At 38.9% G+C, this 20,144-nt stretch overlaps 1 protein-coding gene across 1 annotated transcript in view; it reads left to right on the top strand.

Moving 5' to 3' along the window:
* The window catches only part of DST (dystonin), a 316,005-nt gene that overhangs the window by 152,028 nt on the left and 143,833 nt on the right, over nt 1–20,144 (top strand). The window contains 12 exon segments of the mRNA XM_086608314.1: nt 11,295–11,407; nt 11,543–11,649; nt 12,187–12,306; nt 12,638–12,733; nt 12,813–12,940; nt 15,846–15,939; nt 16,278–16,432; nt 17,306–17,768; nt 17,856–17,984; nt 18,188–18,265; nt 18,375–18,536; nt 18,634–18,738. Coding sequence (XP_086464440.1) covers nt 11,295–11,407; nt 11,543–11,649; nt 12,187–12,306; nt 12,638–12,733; nt 12,813–12,940; nt 15,846–15,939; nt 16,278–16,432; nt 17,306–17,768; nt 17,856–17,984; nt 18,188–18,265; nt 18,375–18,536; nt 18,634–18,738 — 1,750 coding nt within the window.

Genomic DNA, 20,144 nt, shown 5'->3' on the forward strand with positions numbered 1-20,144 from the left:
GCCTTAAAATGCTAGGGGATATGTTTTAAATAAAGAGATTAGTTGGGTCTGCTAGTTTTGGCTTGCCGTTTTGTAACTCGTAATTTATTGTTACCCAGCTTTAACAAAAAGAAAGTATGAGTTTGGTTGTGTTGCCCCCCGCTTTCCACCCACCTCAGAAGCGTGGCTGTTACTGTTTTCAACAGTTTTTGTTATGTAGAAGAAACAAACTTGGCATTAAGAATTGGCAATTTGGGAAAAGATAAACAGCATTTAGGATGATTAATAATATTGACAAGCAGGACTGCTTTTAATGTTCTCTTGCCTGAGTATGCGTATACATATAACTAATGGGTTTAGAAATAGCAAGTAACCTCAGCTGCAGTTTAATTGAATGCACTCAGAAAAAATCAGTGATGGCTCTTGGTAAAGGCCATATTAAAATAGTACTGGAAGCGAGCCTGCAATTTTAACATCTTGTGTTGTGGTGTAGTTAGCCTTAGTAGGTATTAGATGGAAGACTTCCAGGCAGTTGGGTTGATTAATTTCAGATCTGGACTTAAAATGATCCCTGTGTTTCTTGTGCTGGATCCTACTGCTAAGTAGCAGCTGAATGAAAGATAACAGTTTGCTTTTTGCAATAACTGAGAAGGAAAAAAAATATTGGGATGAAATCAAAGCTTTTCTCTTGCTTAGGCCAAATGGGAGTAAAGTGAAAAATAAAGCTTTGGATTGAAAGGCCAGTTTTTTTATTCAGGTTTCGTGTGTCTCTTACTGTTTGATCGGTAAAGACCAGGACCCTTAAGGGTGTCAGAAGTCTTTATCCAGAAGAGTATGGTGTCTAAGCAGTGGCAGCATATGTGCCCACGATAAATTAGAAAGGGAGAGGTCTTGGTCTTCTGGCAGTGCCCTTCACAAATTTGTGGCACGTGGAGAAATGGTTGCCTCCAAGGCAGAATAGCACAAGGAGCCTTTGGGAAGTCTTTTGAACTCATTGTGGTACCTCGCCCTTCTTCCCTGTTGGTAACTGTATTAATCCCACTGGGAAGCTTGTGGGTCAGGAAGTCGCTTTCATTGTCTTTTTGGTATTCAAACACTCTTGAGTAAAGACACATTATTTATGATTATTTCTGTAGATTGCACAATGTGGGTTGAGGTTAACAGCTATGAGCCTTGTTCCTGTTGAAATTTTATCATAGGCAAAAAATTGGCAAAGTGACTATAACATTACTGGTTTTGTAATGACAGAAACATCTCCTGTTACAAAGAGAATGTAAAATCTGGTTTTAAAGCTGGTGAAAGAACTGACTGAGAACCTTTCTAGTGTGTATACTGGGGATGAAATCTACATTGCAAACTTACTGCCAAGTTGTGATTAGGGTTTGTTAGGCATGGCTAAAGCTGAACTCCATGTTTAACTAAAAGGTTTTTCATGTTACAATGCCTCAGTTGTTTCTTTATCTAAATCAATTGGTATGGCAAGTTACTGGTAAAGTTTTGCTGTGCTAACAAAGGTGGGACAGGAGGCTTCAGTAGGTTTATTAAACTCATTGCTTGTCAAATCAAGGACATGCATGATAGAAGGAATTATCTGAATCAGCTGTGTGTATTGTTATGGGCTAAATAAATAGGTTAGGGCACCTGAGGGCTTTTTTCCCCTTATGTTTAGTGCAGCTGAAACATTCATTCTTTTTCTATTGGAAATCTTGATACAACATGTTGGGTTGTCTGAAGAAGAGACAGGAAATGTATCTGTAAATATTGTGCCCTTGTTACAGTATTTCCAACTCATTGTCACTTGCAATAGTTTTTTCAGAATTAGTCATGATATCCGAAAATTTGTATGGAAAATTATGAAAAAGGTACACAAAAGAGAGCTGAAGAGCTCAGATCACGTGAGAATTTTTCAGCTTTTCAGGGAAGAGAAAGGCATGATCGTTCATCTTTAGAGAGGCATTGAGTGAAACCTATAGAGGCACATAAAATAATGAATAGCACAGGCATTCCCATCATACCAACACAAGCGAAAACAAAACCAAAAAGAGTGTACAAGTCATAATAATCATGTGAAATACATTAGCACAGTGTTGTTGAGGCTGGGGACCTGTGGAGTGTGAGAAAAATATTAGCCATATACTTGAGCAAATGATATGCACACCTGTACTCGGCAGCATGCTTTTGTTGTAAGGATAACATTTTTCTAGAATGACAGTTTTCGATTAGGAAATTGCTTGTATTTTCCCTGAACTCGTAAGTGTTGCCTAACTTCAGTGACAACACTGCTCAGCTTCACCCAATGGTTTGGTGCATTGGAGTGATTTTTGTGTCACCGTGTCACGTGTTAGTGGAAGATGTTCTTGTAAAGTCTATGGTTAAATAGTCTTACATTTGAGATTACACGAAGTATTTCCTGCATCTGTCTCCACCACCACCCCCCAATTCTTTCTTAAAAATAGTCAAGTATTTATGTAAATTACATCAAATAGTCTGTGTCAGTTGGCCAAGATAGAAGGATTTCATGGAGTGCTTTTCAACTGCTTTTACCTTTAAACTTCCAGTCAAGTGCTGAATGATGAGCTACCAGACATGACATACCATGCATCTCCTTAACTACGGTAGTAAAATTTTGGTAGCCTTCTTGAATTTGTTTCATATTAATCGAATGAGAAAGTCTTCCAGAAATCTTAAGCAAATCTGCAGTAATCATTGTTGTCAAGTCTGCGAGAGCCAGTTTAGCAATTTTGCATTTAAAACGTGCAGCATTGCCTTATGCATCTGAGAGTGTCAGTCTCAAAACATGCATGTTCAGTGAGGCAGAACATTTCGTGACAGCTTTGCAGTTACATAAACTTCTGCTCAGTATGGTCAGTGGTTTTGGCTCGCTCTGAAGTAATTCTTAGATTCTGGACAGCTTGCACTGGATGTGTTGGCCAGATTTCCGCTGGCTATAATGAAATACATATAGACACTTGCATGTGGACATCTAAATTTGGATGTCTGGATCTGCAGCTGAATCTCACCCCTTGTCACTCTCCTCGTCCTCATATACATGTAATAGAGACCTTGTGATCTCAGGGAAGCTGGAGGCTCTCAAATATTTCTCTGTTCTTTCCTGTCACGTCCGGGTGAATGTGTTAAAAGGAATCAAAACCATTCTTCATAAAAGTTACAGCCTACAGTTATGTATCCTGTGAATGCCCAAGGCTGATTACTGGCAATCACACCTAGCTGCAGAGTATTCCATGCAAACCTTCTTTCCTTTGACTGAACTGCTGCCAGTTCTTCTTTGTTTAGATACTCCATCACACTTATATCCATAATGTATATTTTGTGTTAATTTTCTAGCTTTTCTACTCAAATGTTTGCGAGTAGTGTGCAAAACTATCCGTCTCACAGACCCACGAACCCAAGGACCAGTGCCAAGGAGCTTCAGGCCAGAAAGGTCACCTGGTTCAGACATCTGGACATCTGGTTCAAAAGTTACTTTTACCAGTTGCAGATGTTGGCATGGAAATTAGCGCTCACATTTCTGTACTGAGATTCTGAGACTGAAGGGTTCTTTCCCAATGTAGAGCAAGAAACTCAATGAAGCTAGAAAACCTCCTCATGTGTGATTGTTGTCAGTAGATCCTTCTGAGACAAATCCACAATTTTGTCAGGAATCCAATGCTGCTGAAAAGGGGGTAGCCTAGAGTATAGTGGAAGATAACATTGACTCAGGAGTCAACATTCTACCTCCTCTCCTCAGCAGGGGGTTCTTGACACCAAGGAACCTGCTACAGAACCTTGTGCTGTCTGTCTGTATTGTGGTCCTTGATTCTGATCATGGAGGAGATATGTTCCTTCTTAATGCCACAAAGTCATGTCTGCTTGCTGGTTTTGAGCAGAAGCTCTCCACTTCCTCCTCTGTAAGTGATCAGGCTATGGGGAAGGAAATCTGAATTACTCTGCTCCCTGAAACTTGCATTTCCGAGTTCTCTGAAACTGAGTTACTGAACCCAACTAGTCCAATATGGCCTTTTTTTCCCTAAGACATGGGAAACATGGCATCCTTTATGTTGAAGCTCTCATCTGACAATGGAAAAAAGATCAGGAAAGTAACTGTGGTAGGCATATGCATTAGCAAAGGGTACCTCCAACACTATAACTAGATCTCATGGTCATGACAATGTACAGACCGTTGCATCTGCAGACATTGAACATCAACAGAAATGCCTACAAGGACAGTACGTGTTAGTTGAAGTCTAGGAGTCATTCCCATTGTGTTGAGGCCTCAGTCTTTCTGAAGCAGGCTCTTTGTCAAGCTCTTTTGAACAAGACTTAGATTTGTACCTGATGTGGAGACAAATTCTTTAATAAGTTCTTAAACATTGACTCTTGCATGTAAGCTGGCATAAATATTTTTAGTACTTTTGAAACTCTGTTAAGTGATAGGTTAAATGGTAGGTGTTACTATATAGTAGGTTAAATAGTAAATAGATTTTGCTTCATCATCTTCTTTCTTGAGTTCCTGGGAAAGTAACAGGAGATATATGTTAGAAGAGTTAGAGCTAGAATTTCTGTTTTACACGGATGTTTCCTGTTTTCTATTTCCTTTCTTTGCAATCTTTCTGCCATTAACCAAAATCTCTAGAGTAGATGATAATGTATTTCTTGTGCTCCCTTCTAAAATATGTGTTGAATCCTATCTGTTTGAGAAGTCTCTCTGTTCTTGTCTTTTTAAAAAATTTATTTTATGAGTATGTATTCTGGCATAGCCTTTAATTTGTTTCAGTAGTCCTCCTATCCCTGAAAAATGTATGAGTCTTTCTGGCACCCATCCTTTTCAATTGTCTGTGAACAATCAAGCAAAGAACTTGTTTAATTTTTATAGGCATTTTCTAATTACAGCAGTGGAAAAGCTAACTGGACTGTAGTGACGTGTACACTTCACTCTGCATTCTCAGTCATGTTTTACCTGAGAGTTCTGCTTGAAACTGACTGTGTTAATATTTCTGCTCAATATAAGCCAAAAAAGAAATATCTTTTTAAATATCAGGTATTATTCAGGCAGTGTCCAGAGTTTTGACTAAAACAGAGTTGTGTAGATTAAACAGCTTAAATAGTTCATGTAAATAGCTTTAGGCTTGTCAGTTAACATCCTGAACCCATTAATGGTATTTTCCTGTGGAATATTACTCTGATGTATATATGTTTTAATAAAGTTAAATGTTGTTATAACTTGGGCAACTGTCATTGGGAACAGTGAAGAGAAGAGTGTGGTTTCTTCATCATTAACTGGGAAAATAAAAGTTCAGTTTAGTATCTGTTTCCACTTTGAAATATCAAATTCTTTTCAAATCTAACTTTTTGTTTTAATGGGCAAATACTGTAGCTGCTATTTTGGATCTTGAACTGTTTTACTAAGTGTTAGGTTCTGGCTACAGGAAGATGTATGTGTGCCTAACTTTATTTATTATGCACAGCTCTTTGATTTCAAAGGGTCTTTGCAGGGTAGAAATCTTGCATTTGATCCATGTAACTTGCATTATAAACCCCTTCATTTTTTTATGCTGTTCTGCAGATACTGTTCACTTGCTTCTCTTTGTGGTGCTGGGTACTTGTTTTCTTGAATTGATAATTTTGTCAGCTTCCTAATTGAAGTGGTATTAATCACAACTGTTTTTTTTTTCTCACTTCTGATACAAATTATGTCTAATTTCTAGCACCTACACTAACATCTCAGATGGCAGACGCCGTCTTTTTATAAATGAAATGATTAATGACTCACAATGTAGAAGCCAAACCCCTTAACTTAGGTGTGGCTGCAGCAAAAGCATCTCTTTTGCATGGAATGTTCCAACTCGACCAGTGTTTGGGATGTTTATGTGTATGTTTTGATGGCAAGGGCCCAGCCCGCTGAAAAATCTGCCGTAAGATGACTCACAGTATTATGACAGAGTGTAGAGTCATCGTCTTTTACTTAGTGTATTTAATTTAATTTGTTCTTGACTATGTATAAAACCACTTAATAGTGCTATGCAAATTGATGTAAAATATATTTATAGTACATGACAAATAGCTTTTACAAAACTCGTGTGTTTTCTCTTTAGCCTTAAAAATGAAAACGTTTGCCATGATGGGTGATGCTTTTAAATCTCGTGTTTACTTCAATTACGACAGTTAAATAAATACATACTAGAAGGATACTCATCACAACTGCATTTTAGGTAGTTAGTAGTGTTTCAGAGTTCAAAGGAGAAATTAAATACTGAAGATATTGGAAAATATTTGTGAGCCTTTATAATACAGCCCCAGGACACTCGCTGTGCGCAGTCTGTGCTCATTAATACTGGATTTCCTTCATTCTTCAGAGGAGGATGGTGATCAGTGATCGCAGCACTGAAATCCGGGTGCACATGCTCAAATGCGAATTCCCATGTATCCAGTTAGTGGGCAGGTATCTCTGCAAGCTTACAGCAGATAAAATCGACTTTTCTTTTTATTTAAAATCATGAGAAAACCTTCTTAAACAAAAGGAACAATGTGGCAATTAGTGATTTCCTGAACATGTTTTTTTGGATGTGTTTTTCTGAGGTTAAAAAAAGTCTTTTACTGAGCTTTGGGAGGTAAACTGCTTTTTCTGTGGCTTGACAACATATCCCCCAACTATTCAGGCAGGGGAGAGAGTGACCTGTGGAGGGTGGAGACCCCAAGCCCCCAGCAGTGTGCCCTTCGCATAGCCAGTAATAGGTGCTCTTGCATTCGAGTTGTAATATCTGGTTTTTTTCCCTTTTATAAGCCATCAGAGGGCTTGTTCTCAGTCAGCTGTTGAGCCTTCTGTCTGCTTCAAAAAACCAAAGGCAAACACTATCAAGACAGAAACAAATGCTGTCTTCTGTAGTATTTTCTGGTAGATCAAGACCTTAGATAAATCTAGACCAGTTAATCTAGGTCGGTATGCTATGTGTTAAGTGTCTAATTAACTGATAATATTCCTTGCAAATGTCCCTTACCCTTAAAGGGGAACTGGAATAACTCCATGCTGGTAGGAGCTGCAGGGATGGGACAGTATGTTTGAAAGGAGGGGAGGCATCTCACAGAGCGGGCTGTTCATCAGCTGGACGAGTGAAGCCACAGCACTGATATAAAATGATGTATGTAGTTCAAGTAAAGTGATGCAGCAATTGTTTTAATTGTTTTTTAACCTGTATCGCAGTGAGAAAAAACTCACCCACCTCCTTCTCATCTAAAGGAAAGCTTTATTCTAAGGAGATTATTGTGTCAGTGTCTCTGCAGCTTGCAGCTCATTTTCTGGGAATAGTCAAGGCTTTTACAACAACTTGTCCTTTCTTGTTCTGAGAGTTGGCAATCGAACAGGCAGTGTCAGTGATTCTTGGGCCATTTTTATCAAGTGTGAAACAAATGTAAAGAAGCCTGGTGAAAAAAGAATAACCGAACCAACTGTGTACTCTTACAGAAACCTGCTTCTCTTGTCAAAACTGTGCTGTGAAAGCAATCTTTATTACTAATACCATCTCCATTATTGTGGTGAAATAGGAGACCAGAGTGCTCTGTTTCCTTTTCTAGTATTGTCTTTCATTTTTCATGGATTTTCTGTGCTGCTAAGAGCAACGGATGATATTGGTTTCATTGCATTGTTTTCATTGCACTGAAACTCAGAGAAGAATGGCATGAGCTTGATCATGCTCCCACTAAGCATATTGGAAGTGGAAAGTCCTGCTGGTTTAGGAGGATTATGTTTCTTTTTACATCACTTAAGTTTTGTTATTAATTAAATGTTCTTTCAAGAAATAATAGCTGCAGTATTATTATCTGTCTTGTAGACTTGTCTTCTAAAGAGCACAAGGAAACCAGCGATTCTAAATGGCTGAAAAGAATAACATTTTTGTTTACAGTCCCTTGTAGTTAATTCAAAAACAAGCTTGTATTGAGTTTCCCAAAGTTAATACCATCTTGTGATCCAGGGAATTTGGGATGTTGCCAAGTGAAACGGTATCATTTGTTTTGAACAACATGATATTTAAGAGTTTTATTTCTCTTTGTTGCAATTATTTAAAGCTTCTGCTAGGTAAAACTAAGAAAATAGTTTCTCTAGAAATAAAAAGGAGAAAATTTAAGGACTGAATTGTTCACTAAAGCTTATATGTCTTATTTTTTTCTTTTGGGGTTTTGTTTTAGCTTTTTTTTCAATATGGGTCTGGTTTTCAGTAGTGTAGGATTTCAGTAGCAAAGGTTTCAGACCCTTGTGACTCTAGTTGGCTTCAGTGGGATGGGGTTTTGCTCAGCATCTTTGAAAATCCCTTCTTCCTTTGAGTTGTTATGGCTAAGAGGATTCCTGGTGGTGAAGGAGGCAGTCAGTAATGCACTCTGCTCTGAGAACTGGAAGATCTAAAAGTCAAGCACCACAGAGCAAACCCAAAGGACAATATTAATTTTGAAGTTTTACATTCATTTGAAACATTCCAGTAGTGATGTTGGTACAGGATAATACTTCGGGGCCTTAAAAATATTAATAGGTAAGACTGGCTTAAGACGAGTATACCATTAAAACAAGAGTGTTTGGGCTAGCAATGGAGTTTAGCAGGATGAATGTGTGGAAGTGTAAGGGCATGGAGCTGAGGGTTTTCTACAAGATAACTGACAGCAATCATAGAATCACAGAATGGTTAGGGTTGGAAGGGAACTCAAAGAAGATCTAGTTCCAACCCCCCTGCCATGGGCAGGGAAACCCTCCACTACACCAGGTTGCCCAAAGCCTCATCCAACTTGGCCTTGAACATTTCCAGGGATGAGGCATCTGCGGCTTCTCTGGGCAACCTCTTCCAGTGCCTCACCACCCTCTGAGTGAAAAATTTTTTCCTTATATCTAATCTAAATCTGCCCTCTTTCAGTTTAAGGCCATTGCCCCTTGTCCTATCACTACATGACCTTGTAAAAAGTCCCTCTCCAGCTTTCCTGTAGGCCCCCTTTAGGTACTGGAAGGCTGCAATAAGATCACCCCGGAGCCTTCTCTTCTCCAGGCTGAACAGCTCCAACTCTCTCAGCCTGTCTTCATAGGAGAGATGCTCCAGCCCTCGGATCATCTTTGTGGCTCTCCTCTGGACTGGGTCCAGCAGCTCCATGTCCTTCTTGTGTTGGGGACTCCAGAGCTGAATGCAGTGTTCCAGGTGGGGTCTCACGAGAGCAGAGTAGAGGGGCAGAATCACCTCCCTTGACCTGCTGGCCACGCTTCTTTGGATGCAGCCCAGGATACGGTTGGCTTTCTGGGCTGCCAGCGCGCATTGCCAGTTCATGTTGAGCTGTCATTTTCCTGGACTTGTGCAAGGCGTTTGACACTGTCCCACATGACATTCTTGTCTCTAAAATGGAGAGACACGGATTTGACAGATGGACCACTCGGTGGATAAAGAACTGGCTGGATGGTTGCACTCAAAGAGTTGTGGTCAATGGCGCAATGTCTATGTAGATCAATGTCAAGTGGTGTCCCTCAGGGGTCTGTTCTGGGTCCAGTGCTGTTCAACATCTTTGTCAGCGACATGGATGATGGCATTGAGTGCACCCTCAGTAAGTTTGCCAATGACACCAAGTTGTGTGGCACCGTGGACTCACTTGAGGGAAGAGATGCCATTCATCGGGACCTGGACAGGCTTGAGAAATGGGCCAGTGCAAACTGCATGAGCTTCAACAAGTCAAAATGCAAGGTCCTTCACCTAGGTCAGACCAATCCTAGGCACAAATACAAACTGGGCACAGAGTGGGTTGAGAGTAGCCCTGAAGAGAAGGATTTGGGGGTGTTTATAGATGAGAAGCTCAACGTGAGCCGGCAGTGTGCTCATGCGGCCTAGAAGGCCAACCGCATCCTGGGATGTATCAAGAGAAGTGTGGTCAGCAGGTCAAGAGAGGTGATTCTCCCCCTTTACTCTGCTCGTGAGACCACTCCTCGAATACTACATCCAGTTCTGGAGTCCCCACCATAAGAGAGACATAGATCTGTTGGAGTGTGTTCAGAGGAGGGCCACAAAGATGATTCAGGGGCTGGAGCACCTCTGCTATGAGGACAGGTTGCGGGAGCTGGGATTGTTCAGCCTTGAAAAGAGAAGACTTCGAGGGGACCTAATAGCTGCCTTCCAATACCTGAAGGGAACCTACAGGAAGGCTGGGGAGGGACTTTTTACAAGAGTGTCTACTGATAGGACAAGGGGAAATGGGTTTAAGTTGAAGGAGAACAGATTTAGATTAGATCTTAGGAAGAAATTCTTCAGTATGAGGGTGGTAAGACTTCGGAATAAATTGCCCAGAGAAGTTGTGGATGTCCCCTCCCTGGAGGTGTTCAAGGCCAGGTTGAACAGAGCCTTGAGTAGCCTGATCTAGTTGAGAGGCATCCCTGCCCATGACAGGGAGGTTGGATTAGATGATCTCTAAGGTCCCTTCCAGCCTATGCCGTTTTATGGTTCTCATCCACCAGCACTCCCAAGTCCTTTTCCTAAGGGCTACTCTCAATCCATTCTCTGCCCAGCCTGTATTTGTGCTTGGGATTGCCCCGACCCACGTGCAGGACCTTGCACTTGGCCTTGTTGAACTTCATGAGGTTCTCACAGGCCCACCTCTCCAGCCTGTCAAGGTCCCTCTGGATGGCATCGCTTCCCTCTAGTGTGTCCACACCACCACACAACTTGGTGTCATCTGCAAACTTGCTGAGGGTGCACTTGATCCCACTGTCCATGTCACCAACAAAGATGTTAAATAGCACATTGTTAATGTTTATCTGAATGTTAATGTTTGTCTGAAAGCAGAGCTTCAATGCAGTTTGAACAAGACTTCTTTAAAGCCCAGTAAGAATACTTATCTTCCAGGTGAAAGTGATGTTTTTGTGACTGAACTTGTTGCTGTATGGGTTCTGACATGTGCTGAAGAGTGTGATGCAGAATGACTAAAAACTTGTAAAGGCAGTAGAAATCAACTTCCTCACGTAAATGAGTCCTAAGAGAAAAGTGAGTTTAACCTCCTGAAGGGCACCATAATACAATGGCAATGCATGTGAATAAATGTGTGTAAGAAAACAGATAGCTATATAAGGGATGGCTAGAAACTTTAGCTGTAGATAAAGAAGAACTGACAGCGTTGTAGTTACCTGCTGCTTGTGTTTATCATGTACCACTGACCGCAGCCTGTTCACATAATTTTAATGAAATCCTTTTTTAATGAGAACTCTGTGCTGTATCCATCCATGCTCTTGGTTTGATTCACTAATATGGAAGTGATTTAAAACTGGTGAAGAGTTGTAATCAAGTGTTGCTGTTTTCGTTTGACAGGCCGGACCTGATAGACATGAATACCGTTGCTGTTCAAAGCAACCTTGCAAATCTAGAACGTGCTTTTTGTGTAGCAGAAAAACTTGGTGTTGCCAGGCTTCTGGATCCTGAAGGTAAGGTAGCTGCAAAGGGCTTTGTTGCAAAAACCTTAACATTAAAATAAAATCCAATCTGCCTGCAGGTTGTAGTATATTTGTGGGCATGCTTACAACTACGTGATATAGTGCTGCTCTGTCTTGCTCTTTTAGATGTTGATGTTTCCTCACCTGATGAGAAGTCAGTAATAACTTATGTGTCATCACTTTATGATGCATTTCCGAAAGTACCAGAAGGTGGTGAAGGCATTGGTGCAAATGTAAGTAGGAGAAAAATACTTGTGTGGCATGTGTGTTTCATTAATATGATTCTTGATTTGAGCTCCAGAATGTTAGCTGGATCTTCTGTAGACTGCTGTCACACTTTTCTTTGACGTGATTTTCTAGGTTGAGATTTTAGAGGCTTAGCAACTATTTTGTGCTCTGGACATGAAAATATTCATGCAAAGAGCTTACCTAAAAACAATGTACCTGAAGTTGGAGAAAGATAGAGTCAAAAAGTTCTTTTCAATCTTGTACCTATAAATTGTGCCTCTCTGATTCATGTCAGCTTGAAGTTTATTAAACTAGAAAATTCTGTGTTTTCGGTGGAATTATTTGGGACCAAAACTGAAGAGTGAAATCATATATTTGGAAGCTTTAAGTGATCTGTAGTGAGCAAGCAAATACTGTTTCAGAATTGCAGGGTTTAGAAATCTCTTTTCTCTGTGTGTGAAGACCTCAAACTTCAAAGATAAAGCAAAAATTAGCTCTCAGATGATTTCTTCTGATCTGTAATCTGAGTTCTGCTTTGGTAGGATGTTGAAGTTAAATGGGTTGAATATCAGAATATGGTGAACTACCTCATGCAGTGGATCGGACACCATGTCACGATAATGTCTGACAGGACATTTCCCAACAATCCTGTGGAATTGAAGGTGAGGTGTGGTGTCTTAAACTTTTGTTGGAATGACGCTTTATTTTACTGACTCAAAGCATGCTTGAACAAATGAAGTGCTTGTTGATTTATACAATCAAATCAACTGCAGAACAGTACTACTCCTTAACCTTTTCAAAGTACAATAAATACATTAGTATCATCTGAACAATAGAAAGAAAAACGTGTAGCTTGTCACTGATTGTTTTTTGTAGAACTCAAGTAGAACAGTATAAGGACGTAACCTTACGAAGAATATTAGGAGAGGGTTTAGAGAGTAAGGTTATATTAACTGTGAGTGAAAGTTGATGATGCTTTTTATGTTTCTGTAGGCACTTTATAATCAATATTTACAGTTTAAAGAAACAGAAATTCCACCAAAGGAGATAGATAAATCAAAAATTAAACATCTATATAAACTGCTAGAGGTAAGTTTTAATATGCATTGTAATCTGTAGAAGTTCCCTTTCTGTGGCTTAAAATAACAAATATGCATGAATTATTAAGGTCTGGATAGAATTTGGACGCATCAAACTTCCTCAAGGCTATCATCCAAATGATATAGAAAAAGAATGGGGAAGGCTTATTATTGCCATGCTGGAAAGAGAGAAGACCCTTCGGCCTGAAGTGGAGAGGTATGCTAGTGAATGTTTGAGAGGCTTGCTTAATATAGTTTCTGTTGTTTTAACCCATATTGAAAATTTGTAAGTGTCTTCCATGATAACATCCACATTATGTTTATAGATCCAGCAGTTCTGCCTTTGTTCAGGCCTGAGGGCTTTATCTGCTTTATAGAAGCAGGTCCAGATGGAATAGCCTCATAAGGTCATAATGAATAGTATCTGTGCTTCAGATCATCAAAGCACTTAAACACAAATATAACCACCTTCTCTGTACAAATTGGTCAGAGCCAAGTTCATAGCACTTTACTGTCTCACTTGGACTCTATTTCATATAAGCAACATCCTTATCCTTTATGTGAAATGCATATTTCACTTGATGCATAGCATTGTGGGCTACCATCCTGTTCTGAGGTTATTTAAAAGTTGGTTATACTCAAGAGCACGCAAAACATTTAGATGTGTGAAGCGCAGAGTGGTCTTCCATGGTAGTAGAATATATGACACTGTTTTGTACATCACTGATAACGTACTGAGCACGTTTAAAATCTCGATGCAATCTTTGAGCATTTCTGCTTTTTAATGGTACCTCTTTCGAGTTCTGTGGCAAACACAAGTGCTATCCATTCATTAATAAAAAAAACCCCTTTTATTTAACTCTTAAATGATTCTTTGGGCTTCTACCTGCAGGTAGGTATAGACACCTGGGTCCGAATCCATTCTGTTTAACTTTAAGCATCCAAAGGAGGCACCTATGATCTGAATCACTTTCTAGAGAATCCTGGCGCTGACTTTCTGGTGACAATGCGATGATCATTCTCTCTAGTTTAGGTAACTGAAATTAGGCATGAAGAATCCTCTACATTGTGTAGGAAGTCCTCAGAAAGATAGATTTTAGCAAGAGAAGATCCCAAAAGACAGTCAGAGTTGATTGAATATGTGTCATGCTTGCAAAAGCAAGAGCATGACTGAAAAGGCAGATTCAATGGGAGGTGTTGATTCACAGCATCCTGCTGTGAAGGAAGTTCCTGTAGACGAGTACAAAGTTATCCCCACCATGTAGAGCTGAACACTGGAAGCAGTGGAAGAAACACAGCCTGCTAGATCTTGTAGGTTAATCTGTCCTGACCTGCCAAAAGCAAACTAGTGCCTGCCTTCGCCAAAGGGAATTCTATTCATACTTGCAGAAAGCTGGATTATCTTTGAGAATGAGTATAAATGACATCAGTTTATTTATTTTTTATTTAAGTGGACTGAGCACAGGTAAACAAACATAAGCATAAACTTCTTCCCATATTTCAAGGTTGGTAAACGCACGCGAAGTGACAGATGGTATGGTGATGGTCACTACATGTGGTGGTCACTGTAAAATGAGATAGAAAAGTTGATTAAGTGATTATGGCTTAGTGATCAAGTTAAAATTGTCAGTTGATCTGTACACAAGAACTTGATCCACGTTTGTTGTATTGCTAGTGCATCTCACTAATTTGAGGTGTTGATACAGCTCCTGGGGTGGGGTTTGGTTGTAGCAAAAACGTGACCTCAGCTAATACTGAAATTTGGCAAATACTAGAACTTCGCCTGCGAGTCTGGCGAGTGCATCTGAAAGCATCAACATAGATAAACAACGTGTGGCCAGATTGGTGTATGGGATCAAAATGAGTATGATGTCAGTGAGGAGAGTGCCAAACTGAGCTTTAGTTTGCAAAACTCGCAGTTTGGCATTACTGCAGGGGTGTGTCTGTGGCTTTGCTGTGCTTTTCTGTGTAAACATAGGCATCTTCTGATGTGGGTGTGGTTTTCAGGAGGTGCTAAAAGCAGGGGGTGAAATACTGAAAAAATCACCCCTAACCCAAATTCTGAGTTAAAGCGTAAACTTAAGGGCAATGATCAGATTTTTCTTACTTATTTTGCAGTCAAAACAGCAAGAAGCAATTAGCTGTGAATGTGGAAGAAGTAGAAGGGAAATTTGCAGGACAGATTAGTGGGACAGAACAGTTAGTACACATGCATACTTGGACAGTGGAGTAAAGATGGTGGGTTGGATGGTTACAGGTGTCTCAAATTAAATTGTTATGAGCTGATTAACCATGATATTCCCCCAGTTTTATTGTGCAGTTCCATTTGAAGAAAAAGGAGTCAGCCCAACCCGAAGGTGTTTTTTACCCTATCGTGGAGCATGGAATTCTCACTTAACTCTTTTTTGAAACTTTTAATTGAAGAGCCTGAGAAACACTACAGAGACTTCTTTAAATTCTTTTTTGGCTTATAGACATTTAGTGACACTTAAATAAAATATTTGGCGCGTCTATTTCCTAGAGACGCCCTAATGTTGCTGCCTCGTCTGTACTTGCAAAGCTTTAGTGCGAGGTAGGGAAGCCAAAAGCAAGGTAGCGTACATAGCCCCAGGTGAAATCCTTTGAAGAGCTGGCAGAATATTAATTGCTGGGATTTGAATATGCATACTGAAGTGTATTTAAAGGAGGAGTGCTAGGTATTTCAAAAGCCAGTAGTGAAATTTCATCCCTAGAAGCTGCGTGTTTTGGAGAGGTTTTATCGTTTCATTTTTCAGCAAATGTAAACAGCCAGAAGGACTGTGCTCTGGATGTAAAAATGAATAGCAGTAGTTACAGCTATCATAGCAGTGATTCACTGTTTAGCAACAGTACTAGTGCTCGAACCAGCGTTGACTCTAATGAGAATTTCCTTTCTGTTAATTGTGGTCCCACACTGATTAAATCTTGTATAAGCTTTGGTAATGGCACCTTAGAAGGAACCAGGTAACTTGGCATATGTATTTGTGCTTTCTGTTAGATGCTATTTGTTTGTTTGCTTATTTTTAAAGTCATGCGATGTGTATGCTAAATATAAATGACATTAATACTTATTTATTTTTCTGAAATGCTCTGGCATCACCTAGGTTGGAAATGCTGCAGCAGATTGCAAACCGAATTCAGCGGGACAGCCGGAGCTGTGAGGACAAACTAATACTTGCCCGGAATGCTCTGCAATCTGTAAGTCAGTTGGTGATTTTGTTTGTCTGTGTTTGTGAACTTACTGCAATGGAATGGCTACTTCAAAAAACTTTTCTTTAGATTTTTTGAGTGCATGCTTAATAGCTGGTACTTTTATTTTCGTTGTATTTTTATTTTTAATTTAGCATTTCTTCAAGAAAATACCAAAAGTTGCCTAAAGTGAGTTCTGTTAGATTTTTTTTGTTGTTAGTTAGATAAAACGCTTCACAATTGTTTCAAGATCAGAGAATTTCTTACAAAAAAAAAATCAGGACTTCTTAAGGTTCATTTCTCTTTGGTTTAGCTGTAGGGATAATGACTTTCTGTTATTTATTCAGGACACCAAGCGGTTAGAGTCAGGGCTCCAGTTCCAACATGAAGCAGAGATAGCTGGATATCTTCTGGAATCTGAGAACCTTCTCCGCCAGCAAGTGATTGATGCCCAAATTCTTATTGATGGAAAATACTATCAGGCAGACCAGCTTGTGCAAAGGTACTTTACAGTGTAATGAATAAATAAATGTCCCAAATATGGATACCCATTATGGACAACATTTACAAATTATTTTGTCTATGGATAAACTTCTCAATCTATCACTGGGCACTCAAGTAAAGATTATCATGTGTTCTGGTGGGTATATTGCCCGCAAACGTTGTCGAAGACAAGAGACGCTGTTTGCACTTGTGTGTGAAAATGAAGTCATTCACCAGAACGTGACTTAAGTGTTTATAATGTTTACGAGATATCTGAGTGTAAAGATGTTAGCTTGTTTTGTTGCACCTAAAATGCTTTTAGAATTCACTTTGATTTTTAAAATGGAGGTGAGATTTCTGGTGATAGCTGTAGATGTCTTAACAGGTAATAATTGAGGTAACATTAGCTTATATGTGGCAGTGTGTACAGTCTTGGCAGAATGATGCATTTAAACAGCATAACTCAATTTTATGAAGAATTAACTCCAAAGTTTTTCAGTGTTTGTCCTGGACTGGTTAAGATCAAGCATATAACAGCTCCTTGGCAATGAGCTCCAAGTGTTTGATCTACTGCAACATGTACTATCTTGTAAGATTACTGCTTTGCTGATTGTTCCCTGAAATTGCGTATGGTGCATGCTAGTGCCCATACCATGCTGTTTTTCTGGTCATTGCCTGATTTCCGCATCTATTATCTGTATTTACAGAAGTGTAAGATGACATACCCTATGCTTTCTGATATAAATGCTTATTTATAAATAATTTCTTACAACCAAAGTATAAGAGACCATGTGAATTCATTTTACTGTTCAGTTCAGCATGATAAACCTTAATCATGACCATTAATTGAAATTATTTTTACTTCTTTCTTTATTTTATTTTATTTGAATAGAGTTGCGAAACTTCGTGATGAACTGGTGGCCATACGGACCGAATGTTCTTCTGTGTACAACAAGGGGCATGCACTGACAACAGAGCAGACAAAGCTGATGATATCAGGAATAACCGAAAGCTTAAACTCAGGATTTACAACAAGTCTAACCCCTGAATTAAATGCTGCAATGACCCAAGGTTTAACACCTACTTTGACTTCTTCCAGCTTGACATCTGGCCTTTCATCAGGTCTTACTTCCAGACTGACACCAACCATCACTCCCGCTTACACACCAGGCATCCCACCACGGTTAATTCAAAGCTATGTGACAGGAGTAGACAGTGGGACTCTGCAAACACTCAAACTAATGCAAATCAGAAAGCCTCTTATGAAATCAGCTTTTATGGATCAGAATTTAACAGAACAGGAGGTGAACATGAAATTTGTCCAGGACCTGTTGAGCTGGGTGGAAGAAATGCAGGTAGCGGTCTTTACAGAAACAGTCCACTTCTAATTATTACGTTCACTGCTTGTAGAACATGGCTAATTTTTTCTTCTTGTTTGTAAGGTGCAACTTGATCGAGCAGAATGGGGTGCAGATTTACCAAGTGTTGAAAGCCATTTAGAAAATCACAAAAATGTCCACAAAGCTATTGAGGAATTTGAATCCAGCCTTAAAGAAGCTAAAATCAGTGAGGTACAGCACCGTATTCTTTATTTCTTTGGTTACTTTCTTACTGGGTGACCCATAAACTAATGTTGAATTTTAAAACTGTGTTTGGGTTTCACAGTCTTACTTTTACTTCTGATCTCTAGGTGACGTATCATGAAATCAGAAAATCTGATAGTTTAACATATCTAATCTTTTTGTTGTCTTTTGACTTCATATACCAAATACAGATCCAAATGACTGCCCCTCTTAAACTCAATTATGCAGAAAAGTTGCACAAACTGGAGAGTCAGTATTCAAAACTCTTGGTAAGTTTGTCATACCTCTTTGATGTTCAGCTTTTCAGTGTACATCATCTTTGATAAGGAATGAGCTTTAAATTCTCATTTTTGTAAATTTTTTTTCTTTTCTATAAAGAACACATCAAGAAATCAGGAAAGACATCTAGATACTCTTCACAATTTTGTGTCTCGTGCTACTAGAGAGCTGATATGGCTGAATGAAAAAGAAGAGGAAGAGGTTGCATATGACTGGAGTGAAAGAAATCCAAATATAACAAGAAAAAAGGAATACCATGCAGTATGTATTGCTAGTGTAATACAGAGGGAATAATGAAATAATCTTTAAGAATTTAAGAGATTTCTAAAACATTTCTTTTTTTTTGTCTGAAAAAAAGGAATTAATGAGAGAACTTGATCAAAAAGAAGAAGTTATTAAATCAGTACAAGAAATAGCTGAGCAATTGCTTCTTGAAAATCACCCAGCCAGGCTAACCATTGAGGTAAGTTAGTAAAAAAGGCATATGAACAAGAAAATAGTTTTGTGATTTAATAGACCTTAGGTTTTGGGGAAAAAGAAGGAAAGTGCTAACTTACAGGAAATTAAACAACAAGACTCTGAATAATGAGACTTTTTTTTTTCGTCTTCAGCGTCTCTGTTGTATCTGTCTTCCACTTTCTAAAAAGTAAAACCACTTCTGTAAAGTTACGGTTACCTCTTTTTACTTTTTGGAATCTATCTAAAGTCTAAAATTAAAATTTCCAGAGTTGGTCTGTACAGACATTTCTGGTCATGCAGGCAGCTTCTAGAGTTATTGATGCAAATTGCATTGGCAAACTGAGGACGCAGCACTGTCCTTAGATGGAATCTCTCCTGTTGGTTGAAAGAAATTTCAGTAGAACTTTTCTAGTCACTTACTATATATACTGGTTCTTAGTATGGTTTAAGGTTGGTTTCATAACTAACTTGGGAGTGAATTATGCAGCTTGTTTGGATGTTAAAAATCTGACCAGGTGATGTAATTTGCTTTAGGCTTGAATCAAGCTCTATATTATAGGTAAATGGTTTACAAAAAATTTATTGTAGCTGTTATAGGGTCTTAAAAAGTTTCTGAAGAAGACAGACCACTTTTCCCTGTAGATCTTCAAGAAAAGAGTAAATACAGACAGTGGGTGGTAAAAATTGAAACAATAAAAAGCTGTTTTACTATATAAGAATGAAAAAACAGCTAGAGAGAATGGATTTTTATGGTTCTTCAGCTCAGTGAGTTTATATCTGCGTAAATTGGAAACATGAAGAAAGCTTCCCCCTTCCTTCTCATGACATGCTTTTTGTGTAATGTGGGGAATTCTGTTCTTTAAAAGTTTATACTGTTCTAATGGGTTCTTATCAGTGTAATATACTTAATATATGAATATATTAAAGATACATATTATGAAACCAAGCTGTTGAGTGAATATGACTATGCAGGTTATATCTGAAATAGTGCTATATTGGAACATTTAAAAAGAAAACGAAAATAAATTATGCCTTTTCTACGGAAGAATCTATGCATTAATGCATTAGTTTGAAATTGATTGAAGCCAATGGAAAAACTCTGTTGAATTCCCTGAGAATCACTCGGAATTGAAAAATTGAGACTTTTGGCTCATTTCACAAAGTCGAGAGTACCCTCTGCTGGTGAACACACATGCGGTGCATCTTCAGTGCCAGCACCCCGCAGGTGGCATAGGAGGTGTCATTTCAGCAGGGTGACATTCTTTAAATTCCTGTGCAGCTGTTACACAAAATTATACATTGCAGCGAGTCCTAATTAATTACTTTTATTGTAACATTACTTTAATATCATTCAACATTACTTTAATGTCTGATTTGTATCCAAGGAAGAATCCAGCTGTTTCAAATGAG

This window comes from Tauraco erythrolophus, chromosome 2, assembly GCF_009769465.1.
Source record: "Tauraco erythrolophus isolate bTauEry1 chromosome 2, bTauEry1.pri, whole genome shotgun sequence".
NCBI lineage: Eukaryota > Metazoa > Chordata > Aves > Musophagiformes > Musophagidae > Tauraco > Tauraco erythrolophus.